The sequence below is a fragment of the Cyprinus carpio genome, chromosome A11, assembly GCF_018340385.1.
Source record: "Cyprinus carpio isolate SPL01 chromosome A11, ASM1834038v1, whole genome shotgun sequence".
NCBI lineage: Eukaryota > Metazoa > Chordata > Actinopteri > Cypriniformes > Cyprinidae > Cyprinus > Cyprinus carpio.
In genome coordinates this window covers 12300297-12326835 of record NC_056582.1, presented here as the reverse complement: position 1 = coordinate 12326835, position 26539 = coordinate 12300297, and the positions used below count along the sequence as shown (strand labels likewise).

Sequence of the window (26539 nt, the reverse complement as noted above, 5' to 3'; positions counted from 1 at the left end):
AATTATACCACCTCTGTCAAATGAACTATCAAAACATCCTTATGACCACTTTTCTGCCTCAAACAAACCTCTCATTTATCTGAACCTTTTCCTCTAAAACAGACACAGCCTTTGAAGGGCTACTGTTTGTTTCCTTAACCGGTAATTACCTGATAAGCACTTTAATGACAGTCAAAAACAATTCTAGGTAATAACAACAGACTGTGGTAAACAACTCATAACCTATATCTCACAACGGGTTCATGTGTATCGGAAAACCATACTATAATTTGGTGCTTAACACAATGACAGTGATTTATAAGACTTAAATGCAGGTGGTGAGATTTTTAAACCTGTAGAAAAGGGTAGGTGAGGGTGTTGAGTTAATAAGTTGACTGATTATTTTAGGGTTGTGCTCTTTTGTCAGGCTTGATACAAAGATCTTATGTTTGCTCTCCAGCCCTCAGTGTCCAGTCATTGAGAGTCTGTGGAATGTCAATAGCGGTTTGGAATCTGCACTTTAACATGCTTTGGGAGACAAAAAAAAAAAAAAAAAAACAGGGAAGTGGAGTCATTTAATTCCTGGAATCTTTTCTTGTGTCTTGATAATTTTTATTGATACATTTTCTTATAAAAGATTTGATTGCCACACAATAAAAAGACAATAAATCATTCCCAGGGTTTTACTATTGTATTTTTCTATGGAACTGAACTATACAATAGCTATCATTCTGGAAAAAAAAAAACGCATCATAACCTGAACTTCATAAACATTTATGTGAGACAGGGCTATTTAAGGAATGTCAGAGAGGCACCAATGGAACAAAACTGGCTTTATTATTATAAAACATGTATAAAACCTGTTTTATAATAATAAAGCCAGTTTTGAAGATTCCTTTTGAACATTCCTTAAATAGCCCTGTCTCACCTAAATGTTCACTGATAAAATGTTATGGAACTGATCTCGCTGAATAAATATGAATAAGTCATACACATATCTGAAACTATTTTTTTTTCTCGTTGAATCATGAACAAGTGACTTTCATGCTGTCATGACAGAGAATGACTGTGAAGCCCCCTCTTGAGAAAGAAAGTGTAGTTTATCAGTGGCCTTTTTTTTTTGCAATGATTAGTAGTTTATTCACTTTGGAATTTCTCAGGTGATTAATACCTTGAGATTACTAAATTAGCCCAGTTCTTTCTATTGTTAAAAAAGCTGTACACACTGTAATATTATAGATATACCATATATTTAGACACAAAAGAATCCTATTAATAAATCAAGCTAAAATAAAAATATTGATTTATAATTCATGATACTTCCAACATAGTAAATGTAAATGCAAACCGAGATTATAATTAGTGTCTATAATGTGTATGAACACGCCACGTGTAATGTTTTGTCATGTTGAAATGGGGGTGGGGAGGGGTGTATGTGAACTATATAAGCCTTCCTTGTAGAGTTTTTCCTCAAGTTCACTCTGTTAGGTGTATCCATCATTTCACCTGTCGCTCTTGACACTGTGCTGAAGAATGAGGAAATACGGCTTGAACAACATTACAGGAGTACTATCCAAGAACTCCGTTGCAGCAGAGCAGGTATAGCAAACAATTATGTTCACATCAGTTTCTTATTTCTTGGCATATTTTGATAATAATGTGTGATGTGATTTGTAATGAGTATTATTTATTTATTTTTCTTTTTTGCAGGATAACATTGAATCTAACAGGCCAGATCCCAATGTTAGGCAGGAAGATGAGAACACTGAAAGGGGAAACTGGAGCAGCAAAAGAGAGTACATGCTGTCTATGATCGGCTATGCAGTAGGTCTTGGAAATGTGTGGAGATTTCCCTACTTGGCTTACAAACATGGGGGAGGTACAGTAAGATGACTTTTAATATTATTTCTCACAATAATGTATGTTAAATTAATGTCTTATTCATACTTTTTAATATTTATATAATAGAGGAGCAAGAATGTAAAAGTAGGCAAAAAAATGGACAATATATTTTACTTTTCCGTCATAGCTCAATTATATGGACACAGAATCATTCTAAAGAAAATTTCTCTTTAAAAGTTATATTTCATGCTGTTTTGAATATTGCATCTTTTTAACAATTTAGGGGCCTTCCTCATCCCCTACACTATCATGCTGGCTGTTGCTGGTCTTCCTTTATTCTTCATGGAGAGCTCTTTTGGACAGTTCTGCAGCCAAGGCCCCATCAATGTGTGGAAAGCAGTGCCTATACTACAAGGTAACGCTGAACATATTCAACCTTAAAATTGGTCGATCTAAAAGTTACAGAGGAAATTCTTAAAAATACACTGTGGATTCACATTTTTAAGGTAAATGCCTTAAGGCTAATTCATAAAAGTATTAAAACAACCTTGAGACATGCTAAGGACAAATAGCCCTCCGACACAGTTAACATGCAGACTGCATACTGAAATTTGCCCTCAGGACCTTTGCATTAATTTTTAAGGGGGTTTGTGGGTACTAAATAACCTCACATGTGTAAATCAAGTTCACACTTATTTATGCAAATTGATTCAAAAGTTTGGCTTTTAGGCTACACTTTAAATGTATCTCTTTTTATGTAATTTTTTTGTAGGTGTTGGAATCACAATGATGCTGGTTAGCATTTTTGTGGCAATCTACTATAATGTGATCATTGCATATAGTATCTACTACCTTTTTGCATCTTTTCAATATCCTCTCCCTTGGAGTGTCAAGGACTGCAGCTCAACAGGTTTGTTACATAGACTGTTTCTCTTTTAAAGAGGTCTATTTCTGTGTCAAACATTACCATGATGTTTTGCTCAGATAATGAAAGTATTTCGATTTTTTTTAGATGAACTGGCTTGCAAGGGAAATTTGCCTTTCACACTTTACCCTGTAATAATAATAAAACTACTACTACTACTACTAAAAAAATCTCTAATGGGAACTTCCTCACAACTCTGTGTTTAAAATGATAAGTGTTTAAGCTATAGTTCTTTATAGATCAAACTATTGTTTTATATGTTCAAAGTATTTATCAAGATACAGAATAACACTGCACTGAATCATTGTTTACACCTTATGTTGTATTTCAATAGCTTACAACATTACTACTGCATCACTGAATGTGACTTCTGAGAATCAAACCTGCCAGAATGAATTTTCAGCAGGCCAGAGCCCCAGCGAGAAATACTGGGAGTAGGTTGAGATTTGTTTTTGTACAGTACCTGCTTGTCAGTGTGACTTAACTTTGTTAGCACACTTTTGACATTTTGAGTCTGAATTATTTGTCCTCAGTGAGGTGGCTCTTCAGCGTACTAGCAGTATGAATGAGACAGGGCCGGTGGTTTGGCACCTGGCCCTTTGCCTGCTGCTCGCCTGGATACTAGTCGGAGGAGCTCTCTTCAAAGGCATAAAGTCCTCTGGAAAGGTTAGTGTTTCACCTCAGTAAAATTAAATCGTATTTGTGCAATAAATTGTATTGGGACAGCAAGAAAACAAAGCATTTTGGATTTAGTTTAACATAATAAATGGTATGTTTCAGGTGGTGTATTTCACAGCTACTTTCCCATACATCGTTCTTTTTATTCTACTGGTCCGTGGTGCGACTCTGGAGGGAGCAAAAGATGGCATTGAGTTCTATATCGGTTCAAAGTCCAACCTCACTAAACTGGCTGATGCTGAGGTCTGTAAAGATCTAAATACAACAGTCTAACCTTACCGTTTATAATCACAGGAATACACTGATATCAGACAGCTAATGTAGCCTGTTTTTAATGTAGGTTTGGAAGGATGCAGCTACTCAGATCTTCTTTTCTCTCTCTGTTGCCTGGGGTGGTTTGATGGCTCTGTCCTCTTACAATAAGTTTTACAACAACTGCTACCAAGACTCCATTATAGTGTGTGTTACAAACTGTGGCACCAGTGTCTTTGCTGGCTTTGCCATCTTTTCAATTCTTGGACACATGGCGCATGTCTATCAGAGACCAGTGTCAGAAGTTGCAGATGCTGGTAAGATCTGAAATGTAAATGTTGTTTTTCATTTTTCAGTAATCAAAAGAGTGTATTGCAGAGGATTTAAGAGCTCTTTTAAAACAAAGGAAGTAATAAAATGTGTAGTTCGCCATTAAATAAATAGCTTTAAACAATAATAAACATTCTAGCATGATGTACTCATGCTCTGGTTGTTTCAAAGCTACTTTTTGTAGTTGTTTCATAAAAAATAGCAGCATACAGGTTTGGAATAACATGAGAAAGAGTAAAAAATTATCATCTTTTGGTAAATGATTCGAATGAGTCATTATAGAAATAGTTTACAATTCAAGCATGATGTTCTCATTCTCATTTTGTTTCAAACCTACTTTTTTGGGTTGCATTACAGAAAAAACAGGTTTGGAATAACATGAGAAATCGTAAAATTCAATTACCTTATTAAATGTTTTTTTGTTTTTTTAAGAAACTAAGTCCCAGTTTTTTGGTTTAGGTTTTGCATTGGCCTTCATTGCGTACCCTGATGCTCTTTCTAAGCTGCCCATTTCACCCCTGTGGTCAATCCTGTTCTTCCTAATGCTTATTACCCTCGGCTTGGACTCCCAGTTTGCAGGAATAGGTAAAGAAAAACAGATTTAGATATAATAAAAATAAAGAAAGAAATAAAAAAAAAGGACTCAGATATTTGATGGGAATCATGATTTGTCTACAGAGGTTATCGCCACCTGCCTCCAGGATGCCTATCCCAAAGTTTTAAAGTCCAAACGAGGAATTGTTACAACAGCAGTCTGCATTGTTCTCTTTTTGCTCGGCTTGCCATGTGTCACTGGGGTAGGTAAACCATTACGAATATGCAGTAGATTCACGTTTTATAAGACATGTAAGACCAACCTTAAAAATATTACAATTATAAAATTGCATTACATGAAAGGATAATAAAGGCATTCTGCCCAGTGTGATCCCAGTTGTATGTTTAAATGTGTTTTGTTTTGATAGGCAGGAATATATTGGGTGAATTTAATTGACACTTTTTGTGCTGGATGGATTCTCTTGGTCGCTGGATTACTGGAGGTCTTAGGTCTATCCATCCTGTATGGTGAGTAAGTGATAGTGATACATTTGCTGTCTCCATTCATTGTTCTATTCTTTTCTAAAATGCATTTACATTTTCAGGTGGAAATCGATTCATCAAAGACATTGAGATGATGATTGGGACTAAGAGCGCCCTCTTCTGGTTATGGTGGAGAGCTTGTTGGTTTTTTATCACTCCAGTGGTTCTTTCTGTATGTACACAATTTTTAAGCTATCTATCTATCTATCTATCTATCTATCTATCTATCTATCTATCTATCTATCTATCTATCTATCTATCTATCTATCTATCTATCTATCTATCTATCTATCTATCTATCTATCTATCTATCATACTCTTTCTCTCTCTCTCGCTCTCTCTCTATATATATTCTAGCTAATAATTATGTTGTTTTTTAAATTATATAATTATATTATTATATAATTATTTATTTATTTATTTTTGCAGATTATTCTTGTATGGTCTTTGTACACTTTCACTTCCCCCACATATGGATCAGTTGCATATCCAGATTGGGGCATTTCTCTGGGCTGGTGTATAAGTGCATTTTGCCTCATTTGGATCCCCATTGTTGCAGTCTGGAAAGTATACAAAGCAAGTGGAGGCCCCTGGCAGGTAAAGTGGGATTTTCATGTTTTTATCTCAGAAATAAATAAATAAATAAATAAATAAAGGATTTTAAAGATTTTTAAAGACTGTATATTAACATGTGTAGTGTGCCAGGGGTGCATTGTGTTCTTTAGTCATGCATTTTGATGAGTTTGATTCTGATCGCTTGGCTTTTGTCATTCAGCGTATCAAAGCAGCCTGTTCACCCACAGAGGACTGGGGACCTTACTTGGAGTGCCACAGAGGGGAGCGCTATGGTACGAGTGGAGCGACTGATGCAAATATATTTGTTATCTCAAATAAATTCACAACTAGTTTATAAAAATAAAAAAATTATGTTCAAGAATAGTTTTTTAAAGTATTTGTATATATGCATATGTAGCACTACAGTAAATACTACTAATATTTTAATGTATATAGTTGTAATCCTTTAGTTTGATTGTGTGTGCATTTTTTGTTAGCGTTGATTTGTATTTTATTTGATTTTTTTGTGCATTTATTTGATTTTTTTTACCTTTTAATGTTTACACTTATCTTTTTGGAAAATGTGATGATATCCAAATAATTTTAAATTGAAATGAAAAATGTATATTTAATGAAAATAAATAAATATAAATATTCATATAAAAATATATAAAATATCAAATCAGTATGAATATAAATACCAGACAAACAGTCTTGCATCTTATGTTACAAATATTTCTATTACAAAAAGAGGGGAATTAACATTAATGGGGTGCATATATATGAAACATAAAATGCTTGCATAATGCAGAGGACATAATTTTTTTCTATATATATTATAACATACTGGTAAAATAAAAAAATAAAAAAAATAAAAAAAAAAGAAAGAAAGAAAATGTATTGCCTGAATGCACTGTAAGATGCACTTTAGATAAAAGCATCTGCTAAATGCATAAATGTAAATGTAATTTTCCAGAGCAGAGTTGTCAATGGGAAGAAGGTTTACATTCCAACATGACAATGACCCAAAGCACACAGCAAAACTGAGCACACAGTGGTTGAAGGAGAAAAAGGTGAATGTTCTTGCAAGGCCTAGTCAGAGTCCAGACTTAAACCCCATTGAAAATCTGTGGAATGACTCGAAGACTGTAGTCCACAAACTGTCACCATCAAATTTAACTGAACTTGAGCAGTTCTGCAAAGTAGAGTGTGAAAATATTGCAAAGTCTACATGTGCAAAGTTAGTCCCAACAGACTATAAAGCAAAAGGTGGTTCAAGCAAAAATACTGACACAAGGGGGTGATCCTTTTTCCAACTCAGTGATTCTGGTTTTTTATTTATTTTATTTTTTTCTGACATATTGGTGTTGTATCTTTCACTTGGATGTCATAAGTTGCACTGAGTAAATACAGCTGGATAAAACAAAAACCTGTGTCCATCTTCATTTCAGTATGCAAAGCAACAAAATGTGATTGTTTTAAAGGGGGTGATTCTTTTCTATACCCATTGTATAAAAGTAATGTTGTAATATATACATTGACAATATGTTACAAAGCACTGAAAGAGTAACAATGTAGGACTGATGTACAGCCGTAGCCAAACGTTTTGAGAATGACACAAATATTAATTTTCATAAAGTCTGCTGCCTCAGTTTTTATGATGGCAATTTGCATATACTCCAGAATGTTATGAACATTTCCACTGCATCTCAGCCTTGCCACAAAAGGACCAGCTGACATCGGGTCAGTGATTCTCTTATTAACACACGTGAGAGTGTTGATGACATGGTGACTGAGTTAGAATAACAGACCGGAAGCTTTAAAAGGAGGGTGGTGCTTGAAATCATTGGTCTCCCTCTGTTAACCACAGTTACCTGCAAAGAAACAGGTGCAGTCATCATTGCTTTGCACAAAAAGGGATTTGCAGGCAAGGATAATGCAGAGCTTTCTCAGGAATGGCAGCAGGCAGGTGTGAGAACATCTGCACGCTCAGTGAGGCCAAGACTTTTGGAGGATGGCCTGGTGACAAGAAGAGCAGCAAAGAAGCCACTTCTCTCCAGGAAAAACATCAGGGACAGACTGAGATTCTCCAAAAGGTACAGGGATTGGACTGCAGAGGACTGGGGTAAAGTCATTTTATCTGATGTATCCCCTTTCTGATTGTTTGAGGCATCCGGATTAAAGCTTGTCCGGAGAAGGAAAGGTGAGTGCTTCCATCAGTCCTGTGTCATGCCAACAGTAAATGTGTGGGGTTGCTTGTCAGCCAAGGGAGAGGGCTCACTCACAATTCTGCCTAAGAACACAGCCATGAATAAAGAATGGTACAAAAACATCAATTTCTCCCAACAATCCAACAATGCCTTTTTCATCATGATGGAGCACCTTGCCATAAGGCAAAGTGTTAATAAGTGGCTCGCAGGGGTGGACTGGGCATCTGGACGTTCTGGAGAAGTCCAGAACGGCCGTCCATCCGACGGTCGTCGGCCTGGCTGGTTCACCATCAAAGAAAAAGGGTCAGATTAAGTGACGTTGACGGCCGACAGCAGGGGGCGCTAAAGCAATCTAGTTTTGCTTATAAGAAACAGTGTTGCCAAGTCCGCAGTTTCCCCGCGGAATTGGGCTACTTTAACACTGCATGTCCGCGGGTTAAAAAAAAGGTCCTCAATAACGTGATATTTATCCCCTAAAAATGCGAATTTTACCAGGGAAAACCCGCCAAAACACGTGTATTTTATCCCCGAAAGCTATTTTTAACGGGGAACCCGTTTTGTGAAAACCTGGCAACCCTGATAAGAGCCCAAAACTGACGCGAATGAGTGTTGGCTCGTGATGGCAAGCAAAAGACTTGAGGATTAAGGCGGTTGGGGGAAGCTAAAAGGAAAAAAAGCATGCCAGGGTGAATTGTAGAGGTCTTGAAAAAGAAGGGTCAGCATTGCAGTCTTTACATAAACTTATTGTAATTGTCAATAAAAGCTTTTGACACTTATGAAATTCTTGTAATTATACTTCAGTATACCATAGTAACATCTGACAAAAAGATCTAAAAACACTGTAGCAGCAGACTTTGTGAAAATTAATATTTGTGTCATTCTCAAACCTTTTGGCCACGGCTATGTTTGAAATTTGAATCCGAAAGCCACCACACCGCAGAAGAGCCACACCTGTGATGCAAATACACTTAAATCTCTTTCAGAAATAACTTGCCAAAGCACAGCTGTAAATTAATGAGTAGGGAAATCAGGGGCAATTATACACACTAGATAACAGGTGTGATTATATCAGATTATGTTATGGCAGACATTTTCAGCAACAACACAAATTTATGATGATGATATATATATATATATATATATATATATATAATTTTTTATTCTTTTTTTCTGTCAGTTTGCATAGTCAAAGATGCAATTATAACACCATGTATTATTGTACGTTTTCTCCATCTTCATATTTAATGCATCCTTTATTCTGTATTATAAACCTCAGCATCTTCATTTTTCATAACTGACTGTTAAGCTCTGTGGACTTTACAGTTATTGAATCAAGTTTAATATTAGAGATATTTGAAAGCTGTCATGTTTTTATTTAAACATTTTTGATCACTTTGATTATCCACTGTGCATTAGATCATTAGCAATTAAAGTCTGTAACACATTTATAAGAAACAAGTTATTAATATTAAGTGTAGTAAACTCGTTTAACAGCATTGTTCTAATCTCAGATAAATGGAATACGGGGAAAGACACCTCTCCAGTATGATAATATATCATAAATTACTTTGAAACTGTCAAGAAAGAGAAATATTATAAACTGTCAAGAAAAACAAACAAACAAACACCACCACCACCAACAACAACAAAAAACTAACTCAAACGCCCACCTGGACACCTGTGTACAAGAAAAAGCTTTTTATTGATTAGTTTAAGGTTATCGAATCATGAACTATTTTATTTAAATATTATATTTACATAACGTGCTTGCAAAGTTAAGACATATTTATATTTTATTTTAGACATTCCATTTGTAGTTAGCACAGTGATTAAATGCGATTGCAAAAATATACCATGTAACGTTAACGGAGTGAGGTAAACGTGAGGATACTGTAAGTCAAAAGATTTGGGCAGGAACCCTTGAACTATGGATGCAGCTGCAAGTGTGCCCTCTGTGGCCAGTCACGCTGGCAGAGGTGTGGCGCCTTTTCACGCTTTCAACACAGACGCTTCAAAACACGGGGCCATCTTGGGGAAGACAGCCCGCTGTTAAGTTCACCGAATAGCCGCTACACGCTTTATAACCAGCACATAACATCTAAGAGCGCCTCTAGATATACCTAAGAGCAATCTGCGTATAAATCAACGATCGTTTTTCAACTTCACAAGGCCCTTTTCTCGATGACAGACCGACTCCGACCGCGCGCTCCGCCAGAATCAACTGACGTTTCACAAGTCCCGCCTTCACGCAGGGAGACAACCAATCAGGGCTCCGCAAAAGTCCAGCGTAATGACGTTTCCGCTTCTGCGCGCATGCGCAATGTCATTTTGTCCAAAGCTCCTCACTGTTCACATCGAAGATGGCGGCAGGCTTTGACCTGCTATATAAGGATTTCAGTATTAAAAGAGTGGGAAAGAAACTTTTTACCGATACTTCAGGTTGTATTAGATTAGAAGTTTCCACATCTTGTCACAATAAGTTTGAGGTAAGCGCCCAGGCAACCGGAAAATCACCCCGCTGACTCCGGGAAAAGAGGCAATTCAACTAGCTAATGTTGACATTCTGCGCGCTCTTGTACATATGAACATAATGAAAGCTGTTGCTCTTCAAGTGTGCTAGATGATTATTTCTCCCAAGCGCATTGTTACTAGTGGACTTGAGGTGACACGGGCGCTTGTCAAATCTGTATTGACGTTGTGACACGAGACTCCCCTCCACTCACGCTTGTTCCTTCGAAAAGCAACTGGAGGAAAAAGCGGATGAAAAACAAAACTTCCTGAACTGATGTGCCTGAGGCACAGATGGAAGACAGCTGAGGCGATCCGGTGTTTCTTAATGCTATGGTAACTACTTTGATCGGGACGTCCACAGTGCAAACTTTGAACGGAGGCAATGCAATGGATCCGCACACTGAAAGCGGCACTCCAGTGTCCAGTGGCCCATCATCATCATCAGACGACGCTTCAGCTTCTGTCCCAGTTGTTAATAACGGGCCCGGGGTGGCGAAAGGACTCGGAAACGTCACTGTCGCGCCAAGCCCAAACACAGTGATACAGTCTTCATACGGGAATCCTCCAGCGGCAGCATCCAGTGCAGGACCCTCGGTGACAGTTGTCAGGGCATCTATGCAAACTGCTGGAACATGTTTAACTATTAACGGGAGTAATAATATTAACACCGTTTCGGCGACTGTAGCCAATGTAGCGACCCCGGGAATAACTACTACTGCTACTACTACTTCTACTACTACAACGACCCCTCTTTTGATGAACCAGACTCCTGCTTCTGTCCCAGCGAGCAAGTCCGAGGCTACTAAAACTATCATCCAGCCCGCCGGCACCATGACTCTCGGTCCTGGAGTGGCCAAGGGGGCTGTTTTGCAAGGGGTTGCGAGGACTGCAGCACCGGCAACTGTTGCAGCAGCAGCGGGATCGAGCCCTGCCATCAGGGCCATTGCGCCACAGGTGTTAGCGCCCCGACTCCCTCAGAGCACCCCGGGACAGAACATTCAGAACATCCAGCTACCTCCAGGTATCCTCGCTCACACTAGCACTCCCCTTAAATGTGTGTATAATGAGGAAGTTGTAGAGATTTTAACAGCCATCTGTGATCTCGTGCCAAGTTTGTGCGTGCGTGTTATGATGCGCGCGCTGCGCTGGAAACATACTGCACACAACAACAGCAGAGCAGTTAAAGTTCCTGAAATTTGTATAAAGTATAGTTCTCCCTAGAATTGCACATCCTTCCAACCTGCATAACTTTCTTTATTGTGCACAACACAAAAGGAGATGTCAGGCAGAGTGACAGCTTCATTCACTCTCACTGTATTGGATAAAAAAAAGTTGCATTTTGCTTAACATCCACTTTTGTGCTCAGAAGAAAAAGTCCTACAGATTTGGAAAAACATGAGAGCAAGTAAATGATGGCAAATTATTATTATTATTATTTTGATAAACTCTGCCTTTAAGCATAAGTTAAAAAGCTTGTTGATATCAACATATCTTCTCCCAAGTGAGTTTTTCCGCCTTAGAATCAACTAGTTTTAAGGTATTTTAACAGTAGTAACTGAATTTGAAGAACATGTTAGGTTAAACTGTGGCTATTGATTATAGTGCTTGGAAATATGATTCTTTGTTTTGTAAATACTTATTAAAGTTTAGATTCTTCCATTGACTTTCAGTGCTGAAATGTTTAAAATCTTACTTTCAGTGATTTAATAAGTTAAGTATTCTAATCTATTCTGGTTTCAGTTGCTTCTGTCTCACATTCTTCTACCTTTCTTCTCTGTTATGGAGCGGTTACACTTCACTTTGAGCATGTAAAATTTCTTCTGACACTGTAACGGTTGTGATATAACATCAGATTCTGCAGCATCTTTTTAAAAACATAAATCCATAATGTAACAAATATAAACAAATCTAAACTAAAAATAACACAATCTGCCAAGAGGTGATTGTGTGACTTAATGTTCTATTGGTCCCACGTCTTGAGTGGTGGCCTAATGGTTAGAGAGTCAGATTTGTAACCCAAAGGTGACGGGTTTGAGTTTCAGTGCCGGCGGGGATTGTAGGTGGGGGAGTGAAGGACCGACGCTCTTCCAACGTCTAACCCCCAACTGCTCCCCGGGCGCCGCAGCAAAAATGGCTGCCCACTGCTTCGGGTGTGTGTTCAAGGTGTGTGTGTGTGTTTGTTGAATACTCACTGCTGTGTGTGTGTGCACTTGGATGGGTGAAATGCAGAGCACGAATTCTGAGTATGGGACATCATGGGACACCATACTTGGCTACACGTCACTTTCACTTGATGTGATATAAAAATTGCAGGGTAAAATTCACTAAACTTGCAAAATGTTAAAGTTCTCAGTGTGAGTCTTCGGTGTTCGCATACATGTAAATGAAAAGTGTAGTGTGACTGCCATTTTTCTTATGACTGTATGCTCTGGTCATTCTGACAAGCCTGTTGTCTGGCTGGAAAGAATACTTGACAGATTTTTCTACAAGAGGCCATCTGGATTCTCCGACCAACAGTTTCTGTTCAGAACACATCCGTTGGTTCACACGGTAACGGAGACGGAGTGTGTAGGGTTCTCAGTGTGCTGTGCAAATATAGGCCACCAACTGTGCGCTTTATTCTTCATGCCTCTAAGCAGGGCATGGTTGCCAGAATTGGCTCCAGTTAGATCAATAGGAAATAGTTTTGGGTGATATGCTCCCTAGTCATATCGTCCTGTCGTCTCTGATTGGCCATTGCATTCATAAAGCCAACAGAATTGTGTGGTTATAACACGCAACACTGTAAAAATGTGAAAAAAGAAATATGATGGAATGAATATGCCCTAATATTAATTAGATAGTATTACTAACCTGATGATGATAATAATAATAATCATCTTGCTATCGTCAAAGGTATCGGCCATCATCTGTCAGCACAACCCTAATAGGAGAAGCTCACTAATGAATAACTTTTTACATGGGAAGTGATGTCAGCCTTTCTATATGTGTGATGTTTGTGTGCGCAGGTATGGTGTTGGTGCGTAGTGACAGTGGTCAGTTACTGATGATCCCACAGCAGATGTTGGCACAGATGCAGGCCCAGTCTCAGGCCGCCCGCCCTGCTGCCCCCACCAGCACCACCCCTGGGCAGATCACCCCTGCACAGGTAATGCCTTCTGACCGTCCTGAACTGAATTGACATCAGCAGGACATATTTCAGAATGACTGCGGAACAATAAATACATTTTGTGGTTATATAGACTTTTTGTGTTATTAATGTTGCATGTCAGATGTGTGATTTTTTTTTTTTTTCTGTTGGACTGAATGGCTGTTTATCATTTTTGTGGTAGGCAGGAAAAAAAATCTGAACTACCTGGCCAATAGTTCAGAATTTTACTTGCTTTTTCGCAATTTCTCTTCATGCCACCACAAATATATGATCAATAGCTATATCTTAAACAGCACATCACAGAAATAAATAATTATTTAAAAATATATTAAAACAGAAAAATACATTGTAATACTCTTTCACACTTTTGGTTTTACTGTATTTTTGATCAATGCACCCTTTGGAGCATGCAAGACTTCTTTCAATAACTTTTAAAAAGTAGTGAACTCCATTGCAAAATGTGTGTAAATTCATCAATACACTACTGTTAGGAAACAGTGGAATATGGTGTGAAATGTCACTGATTTGTTTTATAGTTTTTATCCATTCTGACTGATACTTTCAAGACTATAATAAGTAGTTTTGAAATTACTACAAATTCTCATCTGTGTTAGGATAGATAATGTACCTTTGACGTTAAATGAGATTTAACAAAATTTGATCATTCTATCACATAAATATAATGTTTTACGGCATAAAATGTAGCGACACAGCACAAGTCCAGAGTAAGTGAGAGTTTTGCCAGCTAGCTCAAAAATCTCTCTAACTGGCCCTGGGACATCGGCCATCTTTATTGTTAGGCCGTAATATAATGAAGTTAGCTATTAACTAATTGGTTCCATGCTTTTTTAAATTCTTTAATTAATTTCCCTTGTCAGTCTTTGCTTGCTGATGTATACCTGTACACCTGCAGGCACCTGGAACTCCTCTAATGGCCCGACAGGTGACTCCTACCACCATCATAAAGCAGAGCCCTCCTACAGCCAGCAGCACGGCCACTACCACACTCCAGAGACCACCGGTACAGGTAGCTATAAAAGACACATCACCTAGAAACAGCCCCTTTAGAAATGACAGCAATCAGTCTGTGCTGTAAGTGTATTTCTAAGGTGGCTGTTATCTTCTCTCTTTATACTCATTCTCTCTGGTGTGTCAGCAGGCCTCCTCTGTGGGTGCAGTGTTGTCAGTGCAGGCAGGAACCGCCCAGAGGACTGTGACTCCTGCCACGGGGACCAGTGTCTCCTCGGCAACGGTGAGGGGCAGCACTAACCTAGCAGTCACACAAAGACACGCTGGTTCATAACTGAAGAAACGGTCCTGAACATTTAGCTTCATGATTAAAGGTTTCTTGAAAGGTCTATAAACTGACCTGATTACATATGTTTAACGGCTGGTGAAAATGAGTTAAAGAGATTTCCGAGTGCAAACCTAAATGAGCTAACTGTTCTCAGAGTGGAAATCCCCTGATATCCCCATTTGATGCAAGACTTATATTGATGCTATTAAATCTTAACCTGAACATTTGTATGCATCCATGGTACAGAAGCAAGATAACCTTAAGCTGCTGCAGAGTAAAACTATTTTGTGCTAATGCAATCATTTTTCTTTTCTATAGGAGACGATGGAGAATGTTAAGAAATGTAGGAACTTCTTGTCCACGCTGATAAAGCTGGCCACTAGCGGTAAGCAGTCATCAGAGACTGTCGCCAACGTTAAAGAGCTGGTCAAGAACCTGCTGGTAAGTTTCAGAGGTTTACTGCATGTTTGTCAGATTTTAATCAGACATTTTTTTTCTTTTATCAAAATGTAAAAATGGAATTGTACAGATTCACTTTGTCACTTCGTTGAATGAGTGTTTCATAGTTTACCACTACAGTGTGACCATTATTGAAAGAGCTTTTATTTATTTATTTGTTTGTTAGTTTATTTTATTCACTACTGTACAAAAGTTTGGGGTCTTGAGATTTTTGCAATGTTTTTAAAAGACGTCTCTTATGCTCACCAAGAATGCATTTATTTGATCAAATATGTAGCAAAACAATAATATTATTGTACTGTATACATTATTATTACTATTAATAAATATTACAACTGAAAATAGCCCTTTTCTATTTTTTTCTTTTTTGTAATTTATTCCTGTGCCATTGTTGTGCTGTTTAATATTTTGATGGAAAACATGATACTTTTGCTTTTTTTATTGTGTTATTGTTTTATATTTGAACTGGTATTACATTTTGAAATTGATATATGGTAGTGTATATTTAAAATAATTTGTAATAATTTATTTCTATAATAATTAATTTTATTCATACAGTTGAACCATTTTGTGAATTTAAAATTATACTATTAGCATAACAGTTTCATTAAAAATTGTCAAAGTCATTGAAAAATTGATTAGAATGTATTTAAATTATTAAATCATTTGCCTGCAGAAAATGTACTTGAGCTGCATGTTCTCATGAAGTTTGGGTAAAATTTGATGATCATGCTGTGCTTTAATGGAAACAACCTAACTTTTTATATAAAGAAATCCAGATGCTCATTGTCACAAATTTGCTTAGTTAAATAGAAATAGTAAAGAATCTTATATATTTCCTCTTCATTTTACACTATAACTTTTCTTTGTTTGACATCTTTAAAATTCTAAAATGTTTGTTTTAAATGAACATTTTTATATGCACACAGACTTTTGAAGCCACTGTATTAGTCATTGGTCGTGGGGGATATGAACCTCTAAATATGCTAAAATGTCCCGATGTGTGAGTTGTTTTTGTGTTCGTCCCCTTAGGAAGGAACGATTGAAGCAGAGGAGTTCACCAGCAGGCTCTACAAAGAGCTCAACTCCTCTCCTCAGCCTTATCTAGTGCCTTTCCTTAAGGTAAAGATCTTAAAATATTATGAAAATGTAACTAAATTACTGAGATTCAGAACCAGGTAATTATATAGTAATTAACATTTAATAAATTATTATAGTAGCTACTAATCGGAGGGATTTAATTATTAAGTTTAAATACAGTGTTTTATTAAGCAAGCTTGTTATCTTATTTAGCCCTGTTTAACAAAGCACACATAAGCAGAATGTTCATTTTTAGGGGTGCTCCGATTGATCGGCTACTGATCACAATCGGCCGATAATCGCTTTGGGATGGTCGATCAGCGGTCTCTAAAAAAGCCGATCTCAAAAAACGATCTCAAGCAGATGACGCTGCTGTGAGAGGTTTGGCATGACATGCAGCGGCACCGGCTCTCTCTCTTTCTCTCTCAAAATATGCAAATGGCTTCAAATCACCACACATCGCGTCTGTCTATGAGCAAGCTGCACAGGTGACACAGGAACTGTCACTTGCACAATCGAGGCAGTGTCAGCATTAAAGTTTATAAATTGCATTCATTTTTAATTCTTGCCCGTGTTTAACCATTCAGCGCTCGCGCGCTCTCCTGGAGACCGTGTGCTCATGCACACACAGCGCACACGTTAGGTTCACATTACTCTGTTTGCAGTGCGTATGCGGTGCATATTTTTTCCGGCACTCATGTTAACGGAAAGCGTTCACACTGCACACACGGTTGTGGTCCGGCAGCGCATCTGCAGTAGTGTAGAGATCGTTTCCGCCGCACCAATTACGCTGCAAGCGCTGAATTAAAGTAACAGCACATTGTTTTCAGTAAATATGAACATGGATTGACACGTTAATGTAGTAATTACACCATTCATGCATATTATTAAAGTCAACTGCGTTTCACAGTCAACACATATGTGTTTTTGGCTAGGTTTAAAGGGAAAGAGCACATTTAGATAAACAAGGCAATAAGATGGCACTCGTGGAGAAAGAAAAACAAAGTTCTTTATGAACGGCAGGATTGCTTGTAATAAATATAATACTTGTGATCAGATGGCGCCGAGCATGGCGGCCGTGTTGCGAGCTCCGAGTAAACTTTGCAGTTTTTCGTCTGTTTTACTTGTGTTTTTGTTGTTCTACGTGTTGGATGTTGTTTGTATAACTGTCTACGATAGACACACGCTTCTGAACATCGGTTCCTACGTCGCGGAACGCAAACCGGACTTTGAGTTCTTGAACGCCCGGCGCTTTTGTTACAGACAACCGCATCAGAGCCCTTTGTCTGGGCTGCGCGGGCGCGACCGACGAGAAACGCCGCCGGGAAAAGAGGAAAGAGAGCCGGCGTCCTCGTCAGACTCAGACGTCGTCCCCTCCGACCTCCTCTCCATCCATTCTGCTGGCTAACGTTCAGTCACTGGACAACAAACTTTGCGAACTGCGGGCACGTATCTCATACCAACGAGAAACAAGGGACTGCTGCATTATTTGCCTCACAGAAACCTGGATGTCTGCAGTGGTTCCAGACTCAGCCATCGAGCTTACGGGGTTCTCCGTGCACCGCTCGGACAGAACGAAAGAGCTCACAGGGAAAAGCAGAGGTGGGGGCGTTTGTTTCTTTATCAACAACTCGTGGTGTGATGAAAGGAACCTGCACTCTATTAAATCCTTCTGCTCCCCTGATCTGGAATTTCATATGCTTCTGTGTCGACCATTCTGGCTACCGAGGGAATTCACAGCGGTCATAATCACCGCTGTTTACATTCCCCCTCAAGCCAACACAGACCAGGCACTCAAGGAACTGTATGGGAATATAAGTGAGCAGGAAACCGCGTACCCAGATGCAGCGTTTATTGTTATGGGGGACTTTAACAAAGCCAACTTCAGAACAATAGCTCCGAAATATTTTCAAGCACATCACCATCAACACGCGTGGTGATCGTGTACTGGACCACTGCTACTCTCCTTTCCGGGACGCCTACAAATCTCTCCCACGCCCACCTTTCGGCAAATCGGATCACTCTTCCATTCTGTCTGCTGCTGCCTGCTTATAGGCAGAAAAACTGAAACGGGAAGCACCCGCCCTCAGGACAATTCAGTGCTGGTCGGACCAATCAGACGCTTATACTACAAGACTGTTTTGATCACATGGACTGGGACATGTTCCGGGCAGCGTCTGATGACGACATAGAGGTGTACTCAGAAACTGTAACATGTTTCATAAGGAAGTGTGTAGAAGATGTAGTGCCGACAAAAACAATCCACATCTACCCCAACCAAAAACCGTGGATTAAAAGCAATGTTCGAGCAGCCTTGTCAGCACTTCACGGACATCTGCTTTTAAATCCGAAAACGCTGATGATCGCAAACAAGCCAGTTATGATATCAGGAAATCCATCAAAGCCACAACAAGACGATATAAAAACAAAGTTGAAGAACAATTCAACACCAGCAATGCAACAAGCATGTGGCAGGGAATCAATAAAATCACAGACTTTAAAGGGAACAAACCAGCTACTGTGAACATTGCCGCCTCTCTACCGGACGAGCTGAATAACTTTTATGCTCGTTTCGAGGCTCACAACACCGCCCACTTTGAGGGGGATAAAACTGTGTGAACATTGCAGACTCTTCCAGATGAGCTTAATTTTTATGATGTAACCCGATCCTTCCGACGGGTGAATATCCGCAAGGCAGCGGGTCCTGATGGCATCCCAGGCCGTGTGCTCCGAGCATGCGCATTCCAGCTAGCCGGTGTTTTTACAGACATTTTCAACCTCTCCCTCTCTCTCTCTGTGGTTCCCTCGTGCTTCAAAAAATCCACCATTGTGCCCATACCAAAGAAAAATAAAATCACCATGCTTGAATGACTGGAGGCCTGTTGCTCTCACACCCATCTTCAGTAAGTGTTTTGAGAGACTCGTCAGAGACTACATCTGCTCTGTGCTGCCTGCCTCACTGGATCCGCTACAATTTGCATATCGTAGCAACCGTTCTACAGACGATGCTATTGCTTTCACTCTACACACTGCTCTCTCCCACCTGGAAAATAAGAACACCTATGTGAGAATGCTGTTTGTGGACTACAGCTCAGCATTTAACACCATAGTGCCTGCCACACTTGTTGCGAAGCTCCAGACTCTGGGACTAAACAGATCTCTGTGCAGCTGGATCCTGGACTTCCTAACAGGCAGAAGCCAGGTGGTCAGAATGGGCAAAAACACTTCATCCCCGCTGACCCTCAACACTGGTGCTCCTCAGGGCTGTGTCCTCAGCCCGCTCCTGTACTCCCTGTACACACATGACTGTACAGCCACACACAGCTCCAACGTCATCATCAAATTCGCTGATGACACAACGGTGATAGCCTGATCACCGACAACGATGAGACGGCCTACAGAGAGGAGGTGAGCACCCTGACTAAATGGTGTCAGGACAACCACCTCTCACTCAACATCGACAAGACCAAGGAGCTGGTGGTGGATTTCAGGAGACAGAGCAGAGAACACACACCCATCACCATCGACAAGACACCTGTGGAGCGGGTAAGCAGCTTCAAGTTCCTCGGTGTTAACATCAGTGAGGATCTCACCTGGTCTACACACACTGATGCAGTGCTGAAGAAGGCACATCAACGCCTCTTCTTCCTGAGACGGCTGAGGAAGTTTGGAATGAGCCCCAGCATCCTCAGATCGTTCTACACCTGCACTATAGAGAGCATCCTGACGGGCTGCATCACTGCCTGGTTTGGAAACAGCACCGCTGGCAACCGCAAAGCTCTGAAAAGGGTCGTGCGAACTGCCAGCCACATTGTTGGAGGTGAGCTTCCCTCCCTCCAGGACATCTACACCAGGCGGTGTATAAGGAAATCCCGGAGGATCATCAGTGACTCCAGCCATCCTTCCCACAGACTGCTCTCTCTGCTGCCCTCAGGAAGACGTCTCCGCAGCATCCGATCCCGCACTAGCCGCCTGAGGGATAGCTTTTTCCCTCAGGCTATCCGACTTATGAACAGGTCTGAACTAATACACCCTACAGCATACTCCACAATATGGTATGCCACACACTGCACTTTAACTTTGACAGTTCAACACCGAACTATTTAACACAATAATCTACCTGCTACCACTGGATTCCATCCAATGCACATCCATAACATTTCTGTATCCAGCCCACGTACACTTAGCATATTTTCATGCGTATATATGTCTACATAATCTAGAATGTGTACATTCTGTGTATAGTGTATAATGTGTAGTGCTAACTGTATGTATGTACATATTGCGTAAAATGTGTAGTGCTAACTGTAAGTATGTCCAATAGTACACTGTGTGTACTGACTATATGTATGTGCATATTGCATATTTTCACCTGTTGAAGTCTGTATGGTTATATGTTTAACTGTTTCTGCAATTTCTGGTGCACGCTCCCAAGAATTTCGACTCACCAAGGCACATGTGCTGTGGTGATGTGACAATAAAGTGACTTGACTTGACTTGACTTGACACTTTGTAAAAAAAAAAAAAAGGAAAGGCAGTAGAGCTGACTATTTCTGTTAATGGTAAATTTGAGATAACGTAAGAAAGGTATTTTAAATGTTTTGCCACTTGCTTGAGCAAATTAATATATACATCTAGAAGTAAATGCAAAAGTAAAAGTATTAAATAATGTGTTGCTTATATTTATTGTGTTGTTATGTATATTTGTTGATTGTTTTATTGTTGTGTTTTGTAAAAAAATGTTATTGATTTGATTGATGAGGATGCATTTTCTTTGGATTTAAAATCAAAATAATGGATAAATGTTTAACAGCCAAGGATCAGTAGCGGACTCTTCTGTGAAAGCACAGTCCGTGCTGCTTCCCCTCTCACAAGAGTCACCTAAGAGGGGAATTTCCCCATTTTCAAAAATGAAATTCAGGCCCTGAATACATTTCTAAAAATCCTGATTGGAGTATCAATATATATAGTTATAAATGATAAAAAAAGAGGCCTTTAAAAAGATCGGTATCAGTGATCGGATTGGCAGATACTGCTTTCTGTGATCGGCGATCAGTGATCGGACTCAAAAATCCTGATCGGCGCACCCCTATTCATTTTGGTGGTTGTGTTGATGCATTGCAGCTTTCACACTGCCTGCATAAGCCGCACAGTGCTGCTTAGCTAAAGCGAATAGGCAAATGGAGCTGGATGAAACTGATATTTGCTATTGCTTATATGATGATTTATTACCAGCCAAAACTTTATAATCAGGGCAGTCCTGTTTCCCACAATGAATCCCTTCTGTTCCATGTGTTTCCTCAGAGGAGTCTTCCAGCTCTGAGACAGCTCACTCCTGACTCCACGGCCTTCATCCAGCAGAGCCAGGCCCTCCAGGCGCCCGCTGTGGTGCTAACCAGCACCAATACCACTGGTGCCACCGCCACAGCCCCTCGCACGCTCATCCAGCCTGCCCTCAGCAACTCCAGCCAGACTGCCTCTCTGGTAAACACAGATCTACATGCATAATTTACCTGATGTGTTGTTTAATGAGATTCAAGGACACTGTTGGCATTATTAATGCTTAACAGCACATTTAAGGTAAAATCAGGTGTTTAGTCTTAATTTACACTGATTTATACAATTTACACAAAAAAATTGGAGTTTAAATTATTGAATGGTAATGCCTGTATTTGCCTTGCAGCAAAGTAAAAAATCTCTCTGAGCAGTGTCAATTAATACAAAAGAAAAACATCATATGCATATTATTAACTGATGTTTCTTACACATTGGTGTGGGATAATACGGATAAAGGACAAGGGTTAGGAATTGTGAACTGGTTCTCATTCAGTACCGGATTCATTAAAAGGAACTAAATGATTTCTATGACACAGTTTGGTTAATATTTCTTGAATGTCTGCTTTTTTCACTAAAGTGGACTGAACACCCTTTTAAAATGCTATGATTGTGTTTCTTGGACTGCATCAACAAACTGGTATAGACACTGCAACGCAACTGGTCAGTCTGATTCACAAATACATTTTTTCATGGTTTATGTGTACTTGAGGATCATGAGACTTACATCAGTGTGACAAGTGTAGTTAAAGATACACATTCAATTATAATAACATGAGGTTAAATTCATTTTAAACCCCATTCCACATATTGTTATTAGCATTTAATTATAATAATAGTAGCTGCTATTATTATTATATAAACAAACAATATTATTATATTTATTATTAATTCATATATAAACAAATATTTAAAAATACATATACATGATTAATTACACTTCCGTCAGCTGGCCCAAAATTCTCTCACATCCATCTTTGAGTCTTGTAAAGTACATTTTTTCCCATATGGTTGTAGTTATTGAATGGTATTCAATGTCGTTGTTCAGGTATTGCAGCCTCCACAGCAGGGGGCAATAGTGAAGCCCCCTCAGGTTACCTTGACAACCACTCCCATGGTGACGCTCAGGGGTCAACCCCATGGCCACATAGTGGTGGGTCAGCCTCAGGTGCAGCTCAAACAGATCCAGACAGGTGAGTGTGTCCTTCAGATCCATCACTGCCTGTTTTGTGTTTCATAGTATGATGACACAAAACGTAACCTCTCTCTCTCTCTCTTTCAGTGGCTGTGAAGCAGGGTGTTGTGAGTAGCACTAAACTGGCTCCGGGCTCCATGTCTATAGCGTTGGCTCAGAAGAATAAAGCAAAGGATGGTGCTGGAGGAACTTTCAGGTTTGTGTTGTGTTCATTTAACTTTTCTGTTGCCATGTAAAAAAAATGAACAGCAACGGTTCCCTTACAAGACATGTACTGTACACAGTCATTTATTTGTGAATTATAACCGTTACAGTGACATTATCATGACCATGGGTTGCATATACTGTGAACCAGTGTTATTTTAGTATTATTTATATACTATAATAATATTTACTATTTTCAATTAGCTATTATTTTTTATATTTTATTCTATATTTTTGTATTTTATTTTATATTTTTTATATTTCATTTCAGGCTTTAGTAATTTTTTTGTGCTTTCTCAGCTTAGTTTTTAAAATAAATATTTCTATTTAGCTTTCATTTTATTTTAGCTTTAGTAATTTTTTTAAATAAAAAAAACATTTTTTTGTTTTTTTTTATTATTAAATATGAAAAAAGCATAAGTAACCTTTTAAGAGCTCTAAGTATGATATTTAAAATATATTAATAGATGTATTATACACTTGAAAGTATAGTAAATTGTCATTAGAGCAGTTATGCAATGTCATAATCCAGTAAGGGCATGTTTAGTAGGCATTTAGAAAGTCAGTTTTGCAGCATTTGTACAATTAGAGAAATAGACTCTCAAACTCTTTCTAACATATATTCTTATATGTCTAAATCTGTACAGGGATGATGACGACATTAATGACGTGGCCTCAATGGCAGGCGTTAATCTTTCGGAGGAGAGCGCTCGTATCCTGGCCACCAACTCGGAGCTGGTTGGGGCAGTCATGCGGTCTTGTAAGGATGAAGCTTTCCTCTCCGCCAGCATGCTACAGCACAAGATACTAGAGATAGGTGAGACTTCTAGTTACGATTTGACTAAAATGTACTGTATACCAGAGCTAATTGTTGTTGTCCGGTATGTGGTCAGGCCAAAGGTTTGGAGTGACAGAGCTGGGTCCCGAGGTCGTAAACATAGTCTCTCATGCCACTCAACAGAGACTGCAAAACCTTCTAGAGAAGGTCTCATTGATCGCCCAGCAAAAGAACATGACTTACAAGGCAAGTCTGCTGGCCCATTATAATATGTTGATAGCAACATAGTGTTATATTTCTTTACCACACTTTGTTAAAACCTGGATATGCTTCATTTATGTCAGAATTGGAATTATGAATCCAGAGGCTGTTGCAGGTTTTTGGTCTCAAAGGCGCTCCATCCTTTAGGTGCCAGCTTTTGTTTTGAGCCTGTAAGGCTGTGTGTAATTTTAATGATGTGTGTGCAGGAGGATAGTCGGTACGAGCAGGTGGAGGATGTTCGCTCTCAGCTGAAGTTCTTCGAGCAACTTGACCTGTTGGAGAAACAAAAGAAAGAAGAACAGGAGAGAGAAATTTTAATGAAAGCAGCTAAGGTCAGTAAACCACCTCCAGCAATACTCACACACTCACACTCCACTTTAATACTGCTAATTTAATTGCAATTGAATATGCTAATATTTTTAATACTTAGTAATTTAATACTTAAGTTCAGAACAGGTTCAGTCTAAACTCTTCCATAAAAAGTTTTCTCTCAAATTACAATGGATTTGATTGAGGGCTGTTGATGCTTGTGAAACTATGATTTATATCGTAATTTTATTTTTAAACCCGAGAAAAAAAAACAAAAAACAACCAAAACAAAACCATGAAGTTAATGATAATTAAATATTTAAATTGATTGACAGGCTTAATTTTTACACATTAATTTGATTCCAGCAGATGTCTGTGTTTTGACTGTTGATCCTCTCTAACTGCTATTTCTGTTTTGCAGTCACGCTCACGACAAGAGGACCCCGAGCAGCTGCGGCTGAAACAGAAGGCCAAAGAGGTAAGATGGCACACTTGAGAGGTCTATCTTGTCAGAGGACCATTGTGTTTGATTATGGGTCAGAGCTGATGTATGCGTGTGTGTGGCTACAGATGCAGCAGCAGGAATTGGCTCAGATTCGACAGAGAGATGCCAACTTGACGGCGTTGGCGGCTATTGGACCTAGAAAGAAAAGAAAACTGGATTCTCCTTCACTTGGGACTGACGCAGAGGTACCAAACATCTCTCCCTCAACGTGGCAGTCTGCTGCCCTCTTCTTCATCTCCTTTGTCCCTCTTTGTGCCCTCTTTAAATCATTTAGCACCTGTTGGGCAGGTTTGAGATGCCGGGTTATGCTTCAAGGGTCGTCTCAGATTGTCACAAATGGAAGATAGGACAGTCTAAGGGCATAGTCACACAGCCATTTTTAGCAATTGTTTACACAATTTTAAGTATATAGTCACGTATCATGCTATTTATTCATTTATTATTTTTTGTCATATGATCATTCACATTTTGCTGAGAAATGTATTTAATAAAATAATTCTATATCATGGTATTATTTTTTTGTTTATTTATATTTTAATAATAATATTACAATATATTATCATCACTTTCAGAAAAATAATTACAGTAAATTTTAATTTAAATATTTATTTAATATTATCAAACACATTTTCAGCAAATGATTAATATTTTCCTGTTTTATGCTATTTATTTCTTACATTATATACTATTTATGTCATATATTATCATTCACAAATTTTATAGAACTTCACAGTTTGAATTTTTTTTTTAAATATAACTCTATATCACGTTATTTATTTTAATTTTATATTACAATATATTTTCGTTCACATTTTTCAGAGAGGAAAAAAAAAAAAAAAAAAATATATATATATATTGTAAAAAAAAAATATATATATATATATATATATATAGTAAAATTTCAAACTTATTTTCTTTTCTTCCTCAGAACTGTCACTGGTATTAAAATGTTAGTTCACACATATTCGCATTGTTGTTAAAGTTCATGTGTGTGTGTTGACAGGGCTCAGGTTTGTGCGTGAGTGCATCCGGGGGCTTAAATGCAGGAGCGTCGAGGCAGTACACTCGCCAGCGCATCACGCGTGTAAACCTCAGGGATCTGCTCTTCTGTCTAGAGAACGAGAGAAGCACCAGCCACTCACAACTGCTCTACCGAGCCTTTCTCAAATAGCAGATAGCCTACGTCCTTCCCTCATTTCAGTCTGTAGGGCTCTCTCCCTCATTCTTTGTCTTTTTTGCTGTTATTATCATTCTTTGTCATTCCCTTTTCGTCTTTCTTTATTGCTCTTTCACACTTTCTCACTTTCTGTCACTGTCTCACATACTCACACATACAGTGATGCATTTTCTTTTACTTTCTCGAGCAGACTTGTGCTCTTCTTTTTTTCCACTTTCTATTGTGTTTTTCATCTTTCTTTTATTTTGCCTTTTATTTTGGATTTTACTTTTCAAAAATTGTGTTAAAAGAAAATTGCAATTATATATCATGTTTTTCAAAGAAAGTTGGGTTTGTATTGTTAATGTTAAATTTGTATATGTAAAAGAATTAGAATTGGCAGTTGAACTTTCATTTTATTTTTTTGTTTTTATAAAGATGTTTTAAGAAA

General features: G+C 38.6%; 2 protein-coding genes across 3 annotated transcripts; both read left to right on the top strand.

The window, feature by feature from the left end:
* Nucleotides 1-1488: 1488 nt before the first annotated feature.
* On the top strand, nucleotides 1489-6510 carry LOC109092010 (sodium- and chloride-dependent neutral and basic amino acid transporter B(0+)-like). Its single transcript, XM_042766258.1, has 14 exons — nucleotides 1489-1578; nucleotides 1690-1858; nucleotides 2105-2236; nucleotides 2594-2731; nucleotides 3081-3180; nucleotides 3280-3412; nucleotides 3527-3667; nucleotides 3765-3993; nucleotides 4466-4591; nucleotides 4685-4803; nucleotides 4969-5068; nucleotides 5146-5255; nucleotides 5513-5680; nucleotides 5859-6510. Exons 1-14 carry the CDS (start codon nucleotides 1513-1515, stop codon nucleotides 5994-5996), a joined length of 1869 nt encoding a protein of 622 aa, XP_042622192.1. The 5' UTR covers nucleotides 1489-1512; the 3' UTR covers nucleotides 5997-6510.
* Nucleotides 6511-9747: 3237 nt separating this feature from the next.
* Nucleotides 9748-26375, top strand: LOC109092294 (transcription initiation factor TFIID subunit 4). Of its 2 annotated transcripts, none has more exons than XM_019106053.2 (15): nucleotides 9748-11380; nucleotides 13368-13507; nucleotides 14424-14537; nucleotides 14670-14762; nucleotides 15126-15248; nucleotides 16299-16388; nucleotides 21651-21830; nucleotides 22729-22873; nucleotides 22963-23071; nucleotides 23727-23896; nucleotides 23973-24103; nucleotides 24325-24450; nucleotides 24849-24905; nucleotides 24998-25117; nucleotides 25936-26375. In XM_019106053.2, the coding sequence occupies exons 1-15, from the start codon at nucleotides 10690-10692 to the stop codon at nucleotides 26101-26103; spliced, it is 2457 nt and encodes an 818-aa protein (XP_018961598.1). In that variant the 5' UTR covers nucleotides 9748-10689; the 3' UTR covers nucleotides 26104-26375. The 2 variants fall into 2 exon arrangements, with proteins under 2 accessions (XP_018961598.1, XP_018961597.1); XM_019106052.2 differs by having other exon boundaries at nucleotides 14667-14762.
* The last annotated feature ends 164 nt before the right edge of the window (nucleotides 26376-26539 follow it).

Coding starts and splice junctions, on each gene's coding strand:
- LOC109092010 (XM_042766258.1), top strand. CDS start 1,513: ATGAGGAAATACGGCTTGAACAACATTACAGGAGTACTATCCAAGAAC. Junction 3,994..4,465: donor GTCAGAAGTTGCAGATGCTG/GTAAGATCTGAA, acceptor TTTTTGGTTTAG/GTTTTGCATTGGCCTTCATT. Junction 4,592..4,684: donor CTCCCAGTTTGCAGGAATAG/GTAAAGAAAAAC, acceptor ATTTGTCTACAG/AGGTTATCGCCACCTGCCTC.
- LOC109092294 (XM_019106052.2), top strand. CDS start 10,690: ATGGTAACTACTTTGATCGGGACGTCCACAGTGCAAACTTTGAACGGA. Junction 21,831..22,728: donor CCAGCCAGACTGCCTCTCTG/GTAAACACAGAT, acceptor GTCGTTGTTCAG/GTATTGCAGCCTCCACAGCA. Junction 24,104..24,324: donor AAAAGAACATGACTTACAAG/GCAAGTCTGCTG, acceptor ATGTGTGTGCAG/GAGGATAGTCGGTACGAGCA.